This window comes from Ailuropoda melanoleuca, chromosome 7, assembly GCF_002007445.2.
Source record: "Ailuropoda melanoleuca isolate Jingjing chromosome 7, ASM200744v2, whole genome shotgun sequence".
NCBI classification, from domain to species: Eukaryota; Metazoa; Chordata; class Mammalia; order Carnivora; family Ursidae; genus Ailuropoda; species Ailuropoda melanoleuca.
In genome coordinates, this window is record NC_048224.1 from 80,597,351 (window position 1) to 80,612,370 (window position 15,020).

General features: G+C 46.3%; 1 protein-coding gene across 1 annotated transcript in view; it reads left to right on the plus strand.

The window, feature by feature from the left end:
- The window catches only part of DHRS12 (dehydrogenase/reductase 12), a 34,439-nt gene that overhangs the window by 14,141 nt on the left and 5,278 nt on the right, over window positions 1-15,020 (plus strand). The window contains 2 exon segments of the mRNA XM_034663789.1: window positions 560-684; window positions 2,991-3,045. Coding sequence (XP_034519680.1) covers window positions 560-684; window positions 2,991-3,045 — 180 coding nt within the window.

The following is a 15,020-nucleotide window of genomic DNA, read 5'->3' on the forward strand; positions in this document are numbered from 1 at the left end:
AATGCCCGTTGGGGCCAAGGTCTGGTCTTGCACTGTCCAGTATGGCTATGGAGCATTGGAAAGGTAGCTAGTCCAAATTGAAGCGTGCCGTAAGTGTGAAAATGAGTCAATTTCAAAGACTTGGTTGGAAAAAAAAAAGCAAACCATCTCATTAAGATTTTTGTATTGATTACATGTGGAAATGATACTATTTTGAATATACTGAGTTCAATAAAATATATTACTAACATTTACCTGTTTCTTTTTACCTTTTTAATGTGGCTGCTTTCGAGAATACTTAAATTACATATTTCTATTGGACAGCTCTGGTCTAGGTGCAGTCCCAGAGCACCTTACTGAGGATTCGGTTGCCCAGACAACCCCTTGTCATCGGAGATCTCTGCACAGCTCTGTGGCTGAGCTTTCTGCACAAGTGGCATTTTCCTGGAAGGGGTCTGACATGAAGGGACAGCTGAGCAGAATTACTGTCGTCACTTGGATGTGGGACTGGTGGTGGCCGTGGAGGTGTGGAGTTTAGAAATGGGTCTTTTGGCCCTGGTTGCCTTTCTTTGGAAATGAGAACTGTAGTCTCTGGATCAATAATGCAGGATGTGTGGTCAATAAGACGGAGCTCACTGAAGACAGGCTTGAAAAACACTTTGCTACCCGTATCCTGGGAGAGTGTGAGGAGTTTTCTTGTTTATAGTTACCAAAATAAACAGAGACCTAGATGATACATCAGAAACACATACGTAAACTTTTTGGGTCCTTAGTATGATTGTATTTGCATCCTTCACGGCATTATACTTTCTTCATAAGATGCTCTTTTCAAAAAAAAACCCAAAACACTCTTTTCATTTTTTTTTTTTTTAAATATGTGTTAGTGCCGGAAATACTTAGCATTGTTAAAGGATTTTTTTCTAGGAAGCTCAAGGCTCATTATAGACGTTATTTTGGTGAGGAGCACTGGTTCGTCCCAGGTGGAATGCGTAAACATAAAACTAGCAGCTAAAGGAACTTTCAGCCAGGGCTGAGGAAGGTATAACCATGAGACAAGAAGATGGATTGAAAAGGGCATTCAGTTAGAACACAGGACACCTGGATTGTGGTTCCTCTCCTCTAAGAACAGGTTCACCCGATTTATGCCAGCGCATTTGTTCTCCAAGTAGAGCTCCTTGGGCCAGCTGCATCAGCATTACTGGGAACTTGGTAGAAATGCATCTTCTTGGGCCCCACCCCCAGATCTCCTGAAACCAAAACTCTGGGATGGGACTGAGAAATCTGTTTTAACAAGCCGTCCAGATGATTCTGATGTCTGTTAAAGTTTAGAGAACCAATGTACCAGGCTTTTAACCTCTGGATTTTCTCCTTCTTGAACCAAGAAGCCTGGAATAAATTCTCTTGGTGCTTTTCAGCTTGGAGAGGCCATGAATATGAGCTTCTCTCCAGTATCTATACCACTTCCTCACCCTAAGTTAAGCTTTTAATGAGGCATTTTAATTAAATCTTGTCCTAAATCACAAGATGGTTGGCAGGTTTCCGTGTGGTTTTTGGGGTCACCAAGGGCATCCATTAAATGGCAACTGTCTTCCCACCCAAGAACTGAACAGACTGAGGAGTGAGACAGGGGAGTAAGAGCTGAAAGCCAGCGTATCACTGTTGTTACCCATGAGGCTAGCAGAAGGGCAGGGTGCAGTGCGAGAGCCAAATGGGGTTCCTAGTATCACACCCAAGAGCTAGACAGATTCACTCACCTGGGCTGGCCTGTCCAGGACAGGCACCACCTCCTCCCCCCAGGAAGAGGAGAGAGCGGGGAGCAGAGCTGAGCATGCCCAGTTTATTGCTTCCCCAAATATACAAATTAATTATTGATGATGGCTCCACCTCTCCCGGACAGAGGGAAGAAGGGGCTGAGGGAGGGCAGAGTTATACTCATCACGCTGTCTCCATGAGGAAGGAAAGAGTGGGCATGGGGAAGGACCTTTTTCCCCAGTGGGGAGGTTGCTTTTCTTTTCTTTTTTCTCTCTTAACAAATACCTAAAAGCTTGCTATGAAATGGTACAGGTTTAGTACAAAATATTTTCATCTTTGATTTTGTTCCAAATGTAGTACCTTTGCCCCAAGTACCAAATCAAATATGGCATCATGTGGGATTTGCCTTATAACGATGGCAAAGGCTCCTGGAGCCACAGATGGCCTCCACGTGGGTTCTCAGCAGGACCAACTTCATGGTTTGTGGGGCCCCAGGGCTAAGCAAAAATATGGGGTCCCATCCTCAAAAATTATTAAGAATCACAACACAGTGACAACAGAGCATTAACCAAACGGGGGGCAGGGGACTTCGAAGCACTGGGGCCTGTGAGGCTGCACAGATGAAGCCAGCCCTACTGCTTACCCACCCCCCACCTGCCCCCCAGCTGACAGAACTCTGCGGGGCACTTACTGCGCCTGGGCGTCAGGACTGCTGTACATACACCATAGGCCGTTTAACCCTGGTGACCGTCCTGGGGTGGAGGTATTCTTGCCTCTACATCACAGATGAAGATCCTGGGGCTGAGAGACATTGAATCACTTGCCCAAGGTCAAGTGGAGGAGTCAGGATTTGAACCCAAGTCAGTCTGCCTCCGCAGTGCATTACCAGGATACAGTTCTACCAGCAGCAGCCTTTCCCCCGTGTGTTATACTGAAATACAGGGTGGCGAGGAAGCACTGGGAGGGGGGTGAGCAGCCCTGCCAGGTGGAGGATGGGCGGGGCTGGGGCACCACTTGGAGCACCGCCTGGGAATCTGCATTTATGGAAGCTGGGTCAGGAGTCACACTCTAAGGGGACTGCCTTTTTGATTATACAGCTGGTGCTGTTGTACTTCGGTATGGATCCGGTCTGCTTCCAAGGACCTTGATATCTCTTCATTTTCATTTCCTATTTGTGTTAGAAGCATTGTATTGATCTTCCCAACCTCTCTGAGAAGCATAATAATTCTCATGCTCTGATATTTATTCCTCCTCTCCAGTGTGGAAGACAGACTACAGTATACGAAGCAGCAGGATCGTGACAGAGGGGGCAGCGTAATGTGGAGAGGTTAACATATTGTCATTCTTAAGCAGGTCCAGAGCCAAAGGAACAACCCAGACCTCTGAGTCCTAGGAAATTGCTGGCTGCCTTTCTAATATAAAACATGTTTTCCCAGCCCAATTATGTAATGTGGGATGGGTTGTTTTCTATTTTCTAAGATTCAGTTGTGCCTCTAGAAACATTTCCAATCCCCAGCCAAACACCGGTGGGTTCCCGACACTCTGAGGACAGGACAACACCCATATTTGCAGAACCTATAACCAAGTCCTAAGGATTTGGAAGCTGGGGGATTGGTTAAATGCAAGATACCATCAGAGCCCACGCCTGCAGCTGGCCATTTGTGGAGACAGCATAATATATGAATTAGATAAAAGTCTGGAAATCATTCCCCTTCTCCTGTTGTGGGGCTAGGTGGGGAATGGAGAGATATTCGTAGTTGAGCCTTCAGTTGAACAAAATGAGCTGCTCTGGGTAGATTCGTGGGTAGATGCACTATGGAGGCGAAGTGATCTCGTGAGACAGATTCTGTTTGGTTGCATTTCTCACCCCTGTGTTTTGGGTGTTCTCAAATCATAGACACTCTGCCTGTTAGCATGCAGTGGCATTAAGCGTCCGTGCGGAGGGAAGACAGACGGGAGGGGAGGCCAGGCTAAGTGCTCTGCTGGCGGCTTGCCACAGCCTGAGCGTTAGCCGATTAAACTCACCACATCTGAGCCTCGCTCACACCCCAGGACACAAGACGAGGACACTGACTCTACCTCCTCCAGGACAGCTGCGTCATCAACTCATTGACTGTAATAAACAGGCAGTGGTGCCTGAGCTCTTTGGCGGAAGGTGGGGGAGCTCAGTGTAGGTCATTCTGGAAGGACGTACATCAGTGTACGGTAAGTGTTCTGTGGCTTGACGTTCTGTGATTTGAAGCTCCCTGCTCACTGGCATATCCCCACACGCAGGGAAAACTGCTGTTTAAGGCAGGGACTCAAGGTCCAGAAACAACATCATCATCATCATCATCCCAGCACACACTGAGCCCTTTCAATGTATCGGGGGTTGCAGGAAGTATATTTTGGGGTCACTTCATTCAATCCTCATAACAACTTCACAGATTCTCCAGACAAGGAAACTGAGGGTCAGAAGTACTTGGAAACCAGAGTCTGTGACTCACCTTACTAAACAAAGGACAACTGAATTATAGTTGGTGCATTTTTTAGTACAGGGTCATATCTGTTAGTTATTGTTATGTAACAAACAGCTCTGAAATCTCAGAGACATGCAATAACAAGCACGTGTTTTTTGCTGACTCCTGCCAGTCTGCTGGGCTAATCTCAGCTGGGTTTCAAGGGTGTCTCAAAGCAACAGGTTGGAGCCAGAGTATGTTCCAAACGTCTGACATATTCCTTAGACCATTAGGCTGACCAGGGTATGTTCCCATGGCGATGGCAGAGACCCAAACATGCAATTGCATTTCAACCCCCTGCTGCCTTCACATCTGCTAACATCCAATTGGCCAATGCAAGTCACTTCATAGAGCCCCAAACCAGAAGTCAGGGAGCATACTCCTACCGCGGGGGTGGGGCAGAGAGGATGAATATTGTCCACGATAATCTTCCACAAGCTCTGTTTCATTACATTCTAGCTCTTTGGAAATAGGTGATCTGAGCTTGATGTGGTAACTACTTATGAACCAAAATATTTAAGAACAAAATACTTTATTTGTTCAGTAAACGTGCAGAGATCCCTACTGTCTGCCAGACACTGTGGTCAGTGATGAGGACTCAGAAATGGAAGGGATTCCTGGTCTAGTGGGAGAATTAGACACATAAACGATTTCAGTAAGTTTCTCTTTTCATCCATGAAGGAATCTAGGGTGCAAGGCCTCAGAGGAAAGCAAAGCAGAGTGCTTCCAGGGTAGAATGTTCCCTTAGACACTGCATGTGTGTGGTACCAGGTAGTCTTTCAAGAATCTTTACCCTGAGCTTTAGCCCGTGCCATTTTGCTTCAAAGACCTCCTTCCAGCACACAAACCTTCGGCTTCCCAGAGAGGCGCAGAATGTGGGAAATAGTAAGTACTGCAGAAATGGCAGCTAGTACGGTTTTAACAACCAAACCTCTTAACTTGGAATTGAAGGCCTTTGTTGTCGTACCTCCCCGACCTGTCCAAACAAATTTCCTATTTTTTTCCCTACGTGGATCCTTTACCAGGCAGCCCGTTATTTTTGGAACACGCCACTAACAGTTATGTCTCCATGCTTTTGTCCCTGCTGCTCCTCCGCCTGGAATGTCCTCCACCTGGTTAACTTTCACTTCTCCATGACTCAACCGGGCACACCCCTCAACGCGGAGCTTGGCCGGGTGCTCCTCCTCTCAGCTCCCACAATGCCCTTCGTGAGCCTGTGGCCGCACGTTAGGAATTGCCTGTTGTCTGGTTTCTTGCACAGAGCAGGGATCCTCAAGGGCAGACACAGCCTGGCCACTAGGAGGCGCTCAATCTGTGTTCGGTGAACAGTAGTCCAGGTCCTCCAGCCTTTGACTAAGCACAATGCTTAAACCTCTCCACGCCTCACGTTCCCATTTTGTAAAATGCAGATAATGATACTTTTATAGGCTAGGGGTAAGGTTTAAAGAAAGGACTGTAAGTTATTTACCCAAAGGAAATCACTCATGTTCACACAAAAACAGGCACATGAATGATTAAGCTGCTCTATTTTTATTCATAGTCACCCCAAACTAGAAACAACCCAGCTGTCCTTCAGCTGGTGAATAGATAAACTGTGGTCCTTCCACACAACGGAATGCTATCCGGCAATAAAAAGGAACAAAATATTGATGTAAGCAACAATGTGGATGAATCTTGAATGAACTGGCAAAAGTCAAGCCAGACCCAAAAGGCTACATACTGTATGATTCCATTTACATGACATTCTGGAAAAGGCGAACCTATAGGGACTGAGAACAAACACATAAGTGATTGCAGGGTGGTTGGGGTGGGAGGAGGGATGACGACGAAGGGAATGGGTGACTGTGAGGAAATATTTGGGATGAACGAACCGTTCTGAATCATGCCATAGTCTAACGCTGTTACCCAACCCCATGCATTTACAAAAACTCACAACTGTACACACACACACAGATGCAGTTTTACTGTGTGTAAAAAAATATAAACATCGAGTTGACCCTAGAACAACATAGGTTCAGGCTGCACTGGTCCACTTACACGTGGATGTTTTTCGAAAACTACAGTACTATAAATGTACTTTCTCTTCCTTATGATCTTAATAATGTGTTCTTTTTTCGAACTAACTCTATTATTAGAATACAGTATATAATACATATTTAAATACGTGTTATTCGACTGTTTATGTTATTAGTTAAGTCTTCCGGACAATAGTAGGCTATTAGTAGTTAAGTTTTAGGAGGAGTCAAAATTATACACAGATTTTTTTTTTTTTAAGAATTTACTTATTTATTTTAGAGAAGCCAGGAGAGGCAGAGGGAGAGGGAGGGGGAGAATCCCAATCAAACTCTGTGCTGAGCACCGAGCCCGATAAGGGGCTTGATCTCACAACCCTGAGATCATGACCTGTGCCGAAAACAAGAGTTGGACACTTAACCCACTGAGCCACCCAGCGCCCCTATACACAGATTTTTGACTGCATGGGGGTTGGTGCCCCTGACCCTGCATGGTTCAAGGGTCAACTGTGTGTGTTCGTATTTGTATATATGAGAGAAAAAAAGAAAGAAAACATCGTAACTTTCAGCACAATGTCTGGCATTCAGTGAGTCCATTTCTTAGTGAGAAGGGGATTATTTATTACAGTTGTTTTTTGGTGACTTTTCTTAGTATTCAATGAGCTCCTGGAACAGGAGGACTGTATTTTCTTCAGCTTTGAGCACGGATCGCCCCGCACGTGCCTGATAGTAGCAGGTGTTCAGAAGCATCAGTTGGTGAGGAATAATGCAGAGGCACCTTATGTGCTGTGCTGTGCAGAGGTGGGGGCGGTCACTTCCTGGCCCGCCTGCTCCAAGGACAGCGGGGTGCACAATGGCTGGTGAAGGAGAAAACAGCAAACTTTCAGTCCAGGAAAGCCTCTTATCCCCAAATTTTATATTTCCCGAGAGCCATATGGTTCTGGGCAAAGTTGGGAAGGAGACAATAGTCACAAAAGATGACCAGCCAGCCCTAGTGCTTCACTGGGGTTCCTATTGTTTCTCCACTCTCATCATTATCCTAGAATTTTCTCTGCACTGCCTTTCCCATAAGATGCCACTGAAAAGGAAGGAGAGAGGAGGATGGAGAAGGAGAGGACCACCATCCAGCTACATCAGAGATCTCCCTGAGGTTTCCTTTTACCATTTTTCTGGACTCCAAGGTGCCCAGACTCTTCTGATCTCTTCAGAAAATCCAATGAATGGATGCTGGAGTATTATCTAGGCCCCAGAAAGGCCAGTATGGTCTCAGCATCATTCCACATTCTGGACCTTTCCTCGTTCCCTCCCTTATTCCTCCGCTCTTCCCTCCCTCTAAACATCTGTCTCTTTTCTCTCATTCCCTTAGGTCACACTACTTTCTGGGTCCCAGCTCACAGCTAAGCAAACCAAGGGATCTGGGCTCATCTTAGCAGATGCCATCTTAGGACTTGGATGTGGGGGTGGGGTCTGGCAGGAGGCATTTATTCAAGATCACCTTTTTTTTTTTCTAATCATAAAACAGATGAGTATTCACTTAGAAAATGGGGAAATAAAAATATACAAGAGTAGTAAAAAAAAAAAAACTCTCCTGTAATTCCATCATTAAGAAATAACCACTGTTAACATTTTTGGTTTATTTTCTCTAAGCCTTTTTCTATGCATGTCCCCTATTCCCACTTTGGAACCACACTGTATAAATCATTCTGAGTTGTATGTTTTTCCCACTTAACATTATATTTTAAATGTTTTCTCACATCATTTAATATCCTTTAAAATGTCACTTCTATTTAGAATGATTCTATTGGGTGAATGTTCCATAATTTATTTAATTAACTCCCTACTGCAGGGTATTTAGCTTGTTCCTAATTTCTCGCTATTGAAAATGACTCCATGATAAATGCTTTTGTACACACATTATTGTTTACATCTTTGGTCATTGCCTTAGGATGGGTCCCTAGTTGTGAAATTACAGAGACCTGGTGTGTGAACATTTTTAAGACTTTGATACATATTAACCAAATCACTCTCCAGAAAAATTACAACAATTTATATTCCCATCAGCACTAGGAGTGCTTTTTTTTTTTTTTTTACTTCCTCTGGTTCTCAAGTGAGTGATCTTTGCAAAACTGATGGATGACCTATGACATCTTATTTTCCTTTGCATTTCTTGGTTACTAGTGATATTGAAGTTGGTGGTGTTGGTGGTAGTTTATTGGCCATTTGTATTTCTTTTGCTAATTGCCTGTTCATGTCCCTTGCTCAGTTTTCTATTGAGATTGTTATCTCTTAAACTTTCTTTATAAGCCTTCTTTGGCACATTTACTGCAAGTCCTCCCCCTGCCCAAGTTTGGCAAATTCCTTTTTAGTTTTGTTTTTGATGCTTTGGTTTGCCACACAGAAGTTTAAAATTTTTATGTAGTCAGGCTACATATTTATCAGTAAGACTGATTTATTCACTTTTATGATTGAAAAAATCCCATTATTCTAAATAATTACATTTCCCCTCTATTTTCTTATAATATTTTCTCAGCTTTTTAATGCATCCAGAAGTCATTTTGGAATAGGGTAGGTAAGGAGCCTTTCTTTTTATTTCTTTCTCTTTCATACTCTCTCCCTTATATTCTTTTTTTTTTTTTAAGATTTATTTATTTGAGAGAGAATGTGTGTGTGTATATGTGAGCGTGGGGGGAGGGGCAGAGGTCGAGGGAGAAAGAGAATCTTAAGGAGACTCCCCACTGAGCAGGTAGCCTGACACAGGGCTTGATCCCACAACTCTGAGATCATGACCTGAGCCAAAATCAAGAGTCAGAGACTTAACTGAGTCACCCATGTGCCCCTCTCCCTTGTATTCTTAATAAACAGTGTCACACAGCACTGCTTACTTATTCCTTATGCTTTCCTTTCTTTGAGTTGTGATGCCATCTTCATTGTATACCAAATTCTCATTAAGTTGCTTCTCGTTCTGAGCTCTAGTCTGTTCCACCGATCTATTAAATATTATGTCAAGACCACACTATTCTAATTATTCACAGTACATTTTAGCATCTTCTAGGGCAAGCCCCAGCTCATTACTTGTCTCATCCTTAAGAAATTTTAACCCACGGAATTGGTAGGTTGGGGTGGGGAGGCAGATTTTAGACAACAGAGGAGACCAGTGGGGTCTGAAGCTCCTGAAACACACATAGGATCACCCCCACCTCCACTGCCCACATTCAGAAGAGTTCTGGAGCCCTGGGTGAGGCTCTGGAGAGTTCGGTCTGGCCCTTCTAAGGAGAAAGAATGAATGAATCCAAAAGTCAGAGATCATTTGCCCAATGGCTTTTGGTTTCCTTCCAGCCAGCAAGGCTGCTTTGGATGAGGCACAAAAGCCTCCCAGAGCTGAGCTCCTGGCCACGTTGTTCCTGAGCCCCCCATCTGCCCCAGGGGTGTGGTCTGGGCTGCTGTGACACTCAGGGCAGGGCTGAGCTCTCTCTGGGCTCTGCTGGGACGCCTCCTCTGGTCTGCCTGCCCCAGTCTGGAAAGTTGGTATTAAGCCTGGAACTCCTCCTGGCCTGTGGGCCCAGGGCCTCATCTTATTACCTGGCTGGGATCCAGCAGGTGTTTTTAAAGGAGTGTTATTCACAGCAGTTCTACCTGGCCCTCATTTGGGGGGAATTTAAAAAACAAAATCCCAATTAAGCACCTTTATGCTTTTAATGAGCAGAGGTCCCAGTGCCCACACTTAGGTTCTCCCTGCTGTAAAGCAGATTCTCTCATTGTGTCCCAAGAGTGGTAAGCAAGAGCCTCCCTCAGATGTGACAGCAGGGAGCAAATTCCGTCATCTTGCCCCAGAAACACTGGTTTTGCTGGTGCACCATGAGGGTTGGACCTTGGGGGCCTGGGATTTATTTATGGGCGAGAGGGCGAGAAAGGGACAGCATTTTCACTTCTGTGAGTGACATGGAGTCTTAGGGCAACTGACCAGGGCTCTCCTCTCCCCCACTCGGGTGGATCCTTCCCATTAGCATTCATAAATGTCCGTTTCCCTGTCTAAAAACGACAAGAGCAATAACTTTGCTAGACTCCATCTTATGGGGACTAGCAGTCCGAATTTCCCCAGGACTAAGTGGATTCCCAGCATGGAGGACTTTTATTTTTTATTTTTTTAAAGATTTTATTTTTATTTATTTATTTGACAGAGATAGAGACAGCCAGCGAGAGAGGGAACATAAGCAGGGGGAGTAGGAGAGGAAGAAGCAGGCTCATAGCAGAGGAGCCTGATGTGGGGCTCGATCCCATAACGCTGGGATCACGCCCGGAGGACTTTTAATACCAACACTAGGGGAGTCCTGGGCGAGCTGGGATGAGTCCCTGCTCCACACCCTGCTCTGTCTTCCTCCTCTCCTTCCCAGCCGGCTTCTATCTCCCCTTCCTCACTTCCTGCTCACTCGGCAACCACTCCATCCTGGTTTTCTCCCCAACCATCGACGACTCTTGCTAAGGTCACCTGTGACCCTTGTGTTGCCAAACCCAGAGGATGTGACTCCATTCCCAGCCTGCCTGACCCCCAGCAGCACTTGACATGGCTGTCGGGGCTCACTGGGAGCGCTGTCTGCATAGACCCTGTGATTCCACTCCTGAGTCATGGCGCCTCCTGTCCCGGTTCAGTCCTCCGCAAGCTCTTGAGCTGGCTGCAGTTTCTCTGCGTGACCTAGAAATGCTGCGGTCCTACCCAACCCTGTCCTGGCCTTCTCCCTTCTCCCCTTGCACTCTGTGAGGTTCTCACCCCTGCCTGCAGCCCTACATGCCTACCATCACTGGCTCTGGCTCCCAAAGGTCTCCATATAGCCCAGGTCTCTCTTCTGAGCTCCAAACTTGTATCTCAAATGCCTCCTACTGAGCTTGTCCAAAATTCGGCTCTCGGTCTTCCTCACTGATCTGCTGCTCTTCTAGTTGAGCCCACCTCAGTAGACGACATGACTGTCCACCCACTGGCTCATCCTTGATGCCTCCCCTTCCTCACCTCCTGTACGTAGCTGATCTGAAGCAGCCTTCATCACATGCCTCCAGCCTGCCTGCTTCATCTTTATCTCCACACTACCACTGCCCAAGCACCCCCGTCACTGCGACAGAATGGATATACAAGGGCTCTCAGTGTCCTCTCGCACCCTGCCCACCCTGCACCGGTGGCTTCCCCCATAAAGCTGACAGAGTGATCCTTAAAAATGCAAATCTGTTTCCTTCTGCTTGAAATCAGCCCTTGGTGTCATTAAAGCTCAGTGGCATTGGCATTGGCCTTCCAGCCTCACCCAGCCCCACTCTCCGCCTTGAGCACAGCTTTGCTCCACACCTGGAACACCGTCCTCCCTGTCCCAAGCCCCTCCCACCCTTTCCGCTTCTTCCTGCCTCTCCTCTAAATCTTAGATGCCACCTCATTGCTAATGTGGACCCCATTCCACCCCCACGTGCTCATAACAGTGTGCACACACTTCCGCCACAGTACTTAGCTGAACAGTGAGTGCGGGTTAGTTACATAACAACCTGCTTCATGCCTGTCTGTGCCTGGCAACCGCATGACGGCAGGGGGTCTCACAGTACCCTTCATGCTTCGCTCTGGGGCTGGCATTTGGCAGAGGCCCTTGATAAACACTTGCTGAATGAATGGGACTGGATAGGGAGGAAGAGTTGAGGCTGGGGGCAAAGGGAAAAATCTGACTCCCTCTCACCACTGTCTGACCCCCAAACCAAGATTACCCCATAAAAGGCTGATGACTCAGATGCTTCCTAATGCCTCATTTTCTGTAACCTGTGCTACTGGCTTCCCCAGGTGATATGATCTTGGAAACGGTGTTTATATAACTTGTAAGGTCAGTGTGTGAGAGGCCCCCAGGATCCCTATGGGATGTTCCGTTACTGCACGAATGGAGAAGTACCAAATGGGATTCCCCAGTGCACGTGTCTGCTCCTTTAAAATCTACACCAGTAACTTTCCAGAGTCAGAGTGACAGTTTTTGCAAGCTGGCTTGGAAGGTTTCTGAACATACCCATCAGTTGTCCTATGCTAAAATGTAAAACTTACAATATATTTTTCTCATCAAGCAATAATTAACTTTAATGCTATTCAAATATATTAAACTCGAGATATTTTATGATTTTAGGAGCACCATGGATTTTTTTTTATTGAGGTATAATTGACATATAACCATTATATTAGTTTCATGTTTAAGGAATTAAATATTTGGTTGGGAATGTGGTTTTAGTAATGCTTTAAGAGAGCTGCACATCTCTCCTTCACCATCACCCAGACATGACACAGTTTTACCTCCCTTCCTAATTAGCTTATAGAGAGAGATTTGCTTCAAGTCATGTACCCATGTAATAAAGGTCCTTGTTGCCATATTTAGAAGACCGTGTCCAACATAAATTCCACTCCCAAATCTCTTTCTTATAATGAACCTCCATCAACATAATGAGTTCCTTGGAAGGAAGGCATTGTGTAAATTAAAAATACTAATGAGTCATAATGATAATGAATTATTTTCCCTATTACTGGGAGCAGGACTAACCTTGGGCACATTTTCCAATAGCTGAAGGTGCCTTCCCTACACCCAGGATTGCCCTCCCCTGGGAGCCCGTTCTCTAAAATCTCATCTTCTTCCTGTTCCTCTCCTTCTTCTCCTTCTCCTTCTATCTCAGGCCAAGCGGCTTTCTGCTTAATTCGGTTGTGAATCCAGGATGCTGACGGGCTTTGGGGGAGGAGAATGACACTGACTCGTGTTAACAACAGGCCTGTGATGGGATCTGTATGAGTGTGGCAAAGAGCACCTGGTGCCAAGTTCATTCTCAGGGAATGGTGGCATGCAGACAATGAGATGCATTTCCACTTTCTCGGCACCGGTGTGGCCTGGGACTCAATGCAGTTTAAAGAGTCAAGAAAAGGGAGATTTGCCATTTGTTTTCCACTTTGTTTGCACTTGCTGGGAACTGAGATAAGTCACCAAACCTCTCTGGGATGCTCTTGATTCCAATTCTTTTAATACGAAAAATTTACACACTCACACACATATATACACATATATACACACATTACTTACATATTTTTGTGTTATTCTTTTAGCAGATTATTATTGTGTTTCTCTTTGCTGGCCTGAAAAGACTCTGAAGGTGCACGGGCAGGGCCTCAGAAACCTGGCTGGGAGGCACAAGGATTATAAATCACTAGTGGCCAGAAAAAAAGATGCTTCGCCTCCTTCTCAGGGAGGAGAAATGTGTGCTGCATGCGAAGTGCTACACAGCTTCTCTGTGATGAAGAAGCTGGTGACCTAGGAGGCAGAAAGCATGCAGAAGCCAATGACAGCTCAGATCTGCTCCTTTGGGAGGTGAGTGGGCATGCGTGAAGGGCAGGGAAGTCCTGTTTTGTGGATGTGGGATGAAGGAGATTTTAAAAAGATAGAAAAGCCCCTGGAGGGCCTGTTGTTGAAAACTGTGCTGTTTAAAAAAGCACCTACCACATGGCTGTGCCCTAGAGGAGAGTTTTGGTGGGATGGATGGCAGCCAATCCTTCTGCAGGTGACTCTGCTAACATTTAAATCAGTACAGGTGTATTCTCACAGGGGCTGATGAAGGACACAGAACACACGACCACCGCCAGGTAAGGGGCGGAGGTACAGAAGAGCTCCCCCGCTCTCATCCATCCAAGGCCAGGAGAGAAGAGGTGTGCCCAGACAGTCCGGGAGAGTGAGCCCAGCCCTCTGCCTCGCTAGGTGTGGGCAGCTGGGCCTCCCAGAGGAGGGGACTGCAGGCCTGCTGTGTGGGTCCACCTCCTAGCGTTCATCTCCCTTACTCAGGGGTCATTTCTGACAATCCATCATGGCAGGCCAATGGGGCAGATAGCTTTTGGCAGAAGTCCTTTCTGCTTCTCGCAAATTAAATCACAGAGAGAGCTGCGGGCAGTGAATACAAAGAAAGTGTTCAAGGCCACTGGATGGAGGGGAACAGCTGTTGGAGACCAAGTGTTCATGAGACTTCAAAATCCACATATACTAACAAGGCAGTCCCCTCCAAAAATAAATTGGGACGTGGTCAACTAAGAAGGCTGTCTGGGATGAAAGTAAAAATTCAGAATTACAAATAATGATACAGAAATGAAATAACAACAACAGACATGCACTGAGAGCTTCCCAGGCCACATGTGCATTTTTCTCTTGCCGCAACCCCTCTGATCCTTGGAGGGGGCTGGCCAGCTATGATCTCCCTTTTAACAAGTAAAGAAACCAAGGCTGGAATTGCTACGGTGACTTGCCCACGGTCACATGGCTGGTAGATGCTCAGAGCCAGGCTCCAGGTGCCACCCCTAGCCCCCGGGACCCTGTTGGTCATGCTAGGCTGTCCTGCGGGCTCGGGTGCTGAACCAGGAGCTGGCAGCGGTGGGTGGAGCTGGCTGAGCAGAAACTCCCAGCAGCAGCCCAGAAAAGAGCCCAGGGCCCTGCCACTTGGAATCCTTGCTTGTTTCCCACTTCACGTTAAAAAAAATACAGACAGGGAGCCCGGGTGGCTCAGTCGGCTAAGTGCCAGACTCTTGGTTTTGGCTCAGGTCGTGATCTCATGGGTCCCGGGATTGAGTCCCAGGTCAGGCTCCTTGCTCAGCGGAGAGTCTGCTTGAAAAATTCTCTCTCTCTGCTCCTCCCCCTGTGAGCACGCTCATGCACGCTCTCTCTGTCTCTCAAAATAAATAAATACATCTTTAAAAAATAATAAAAAATAGGGGCACCTGGGTGGCACAGCGGTTAAGTGTCTGCCT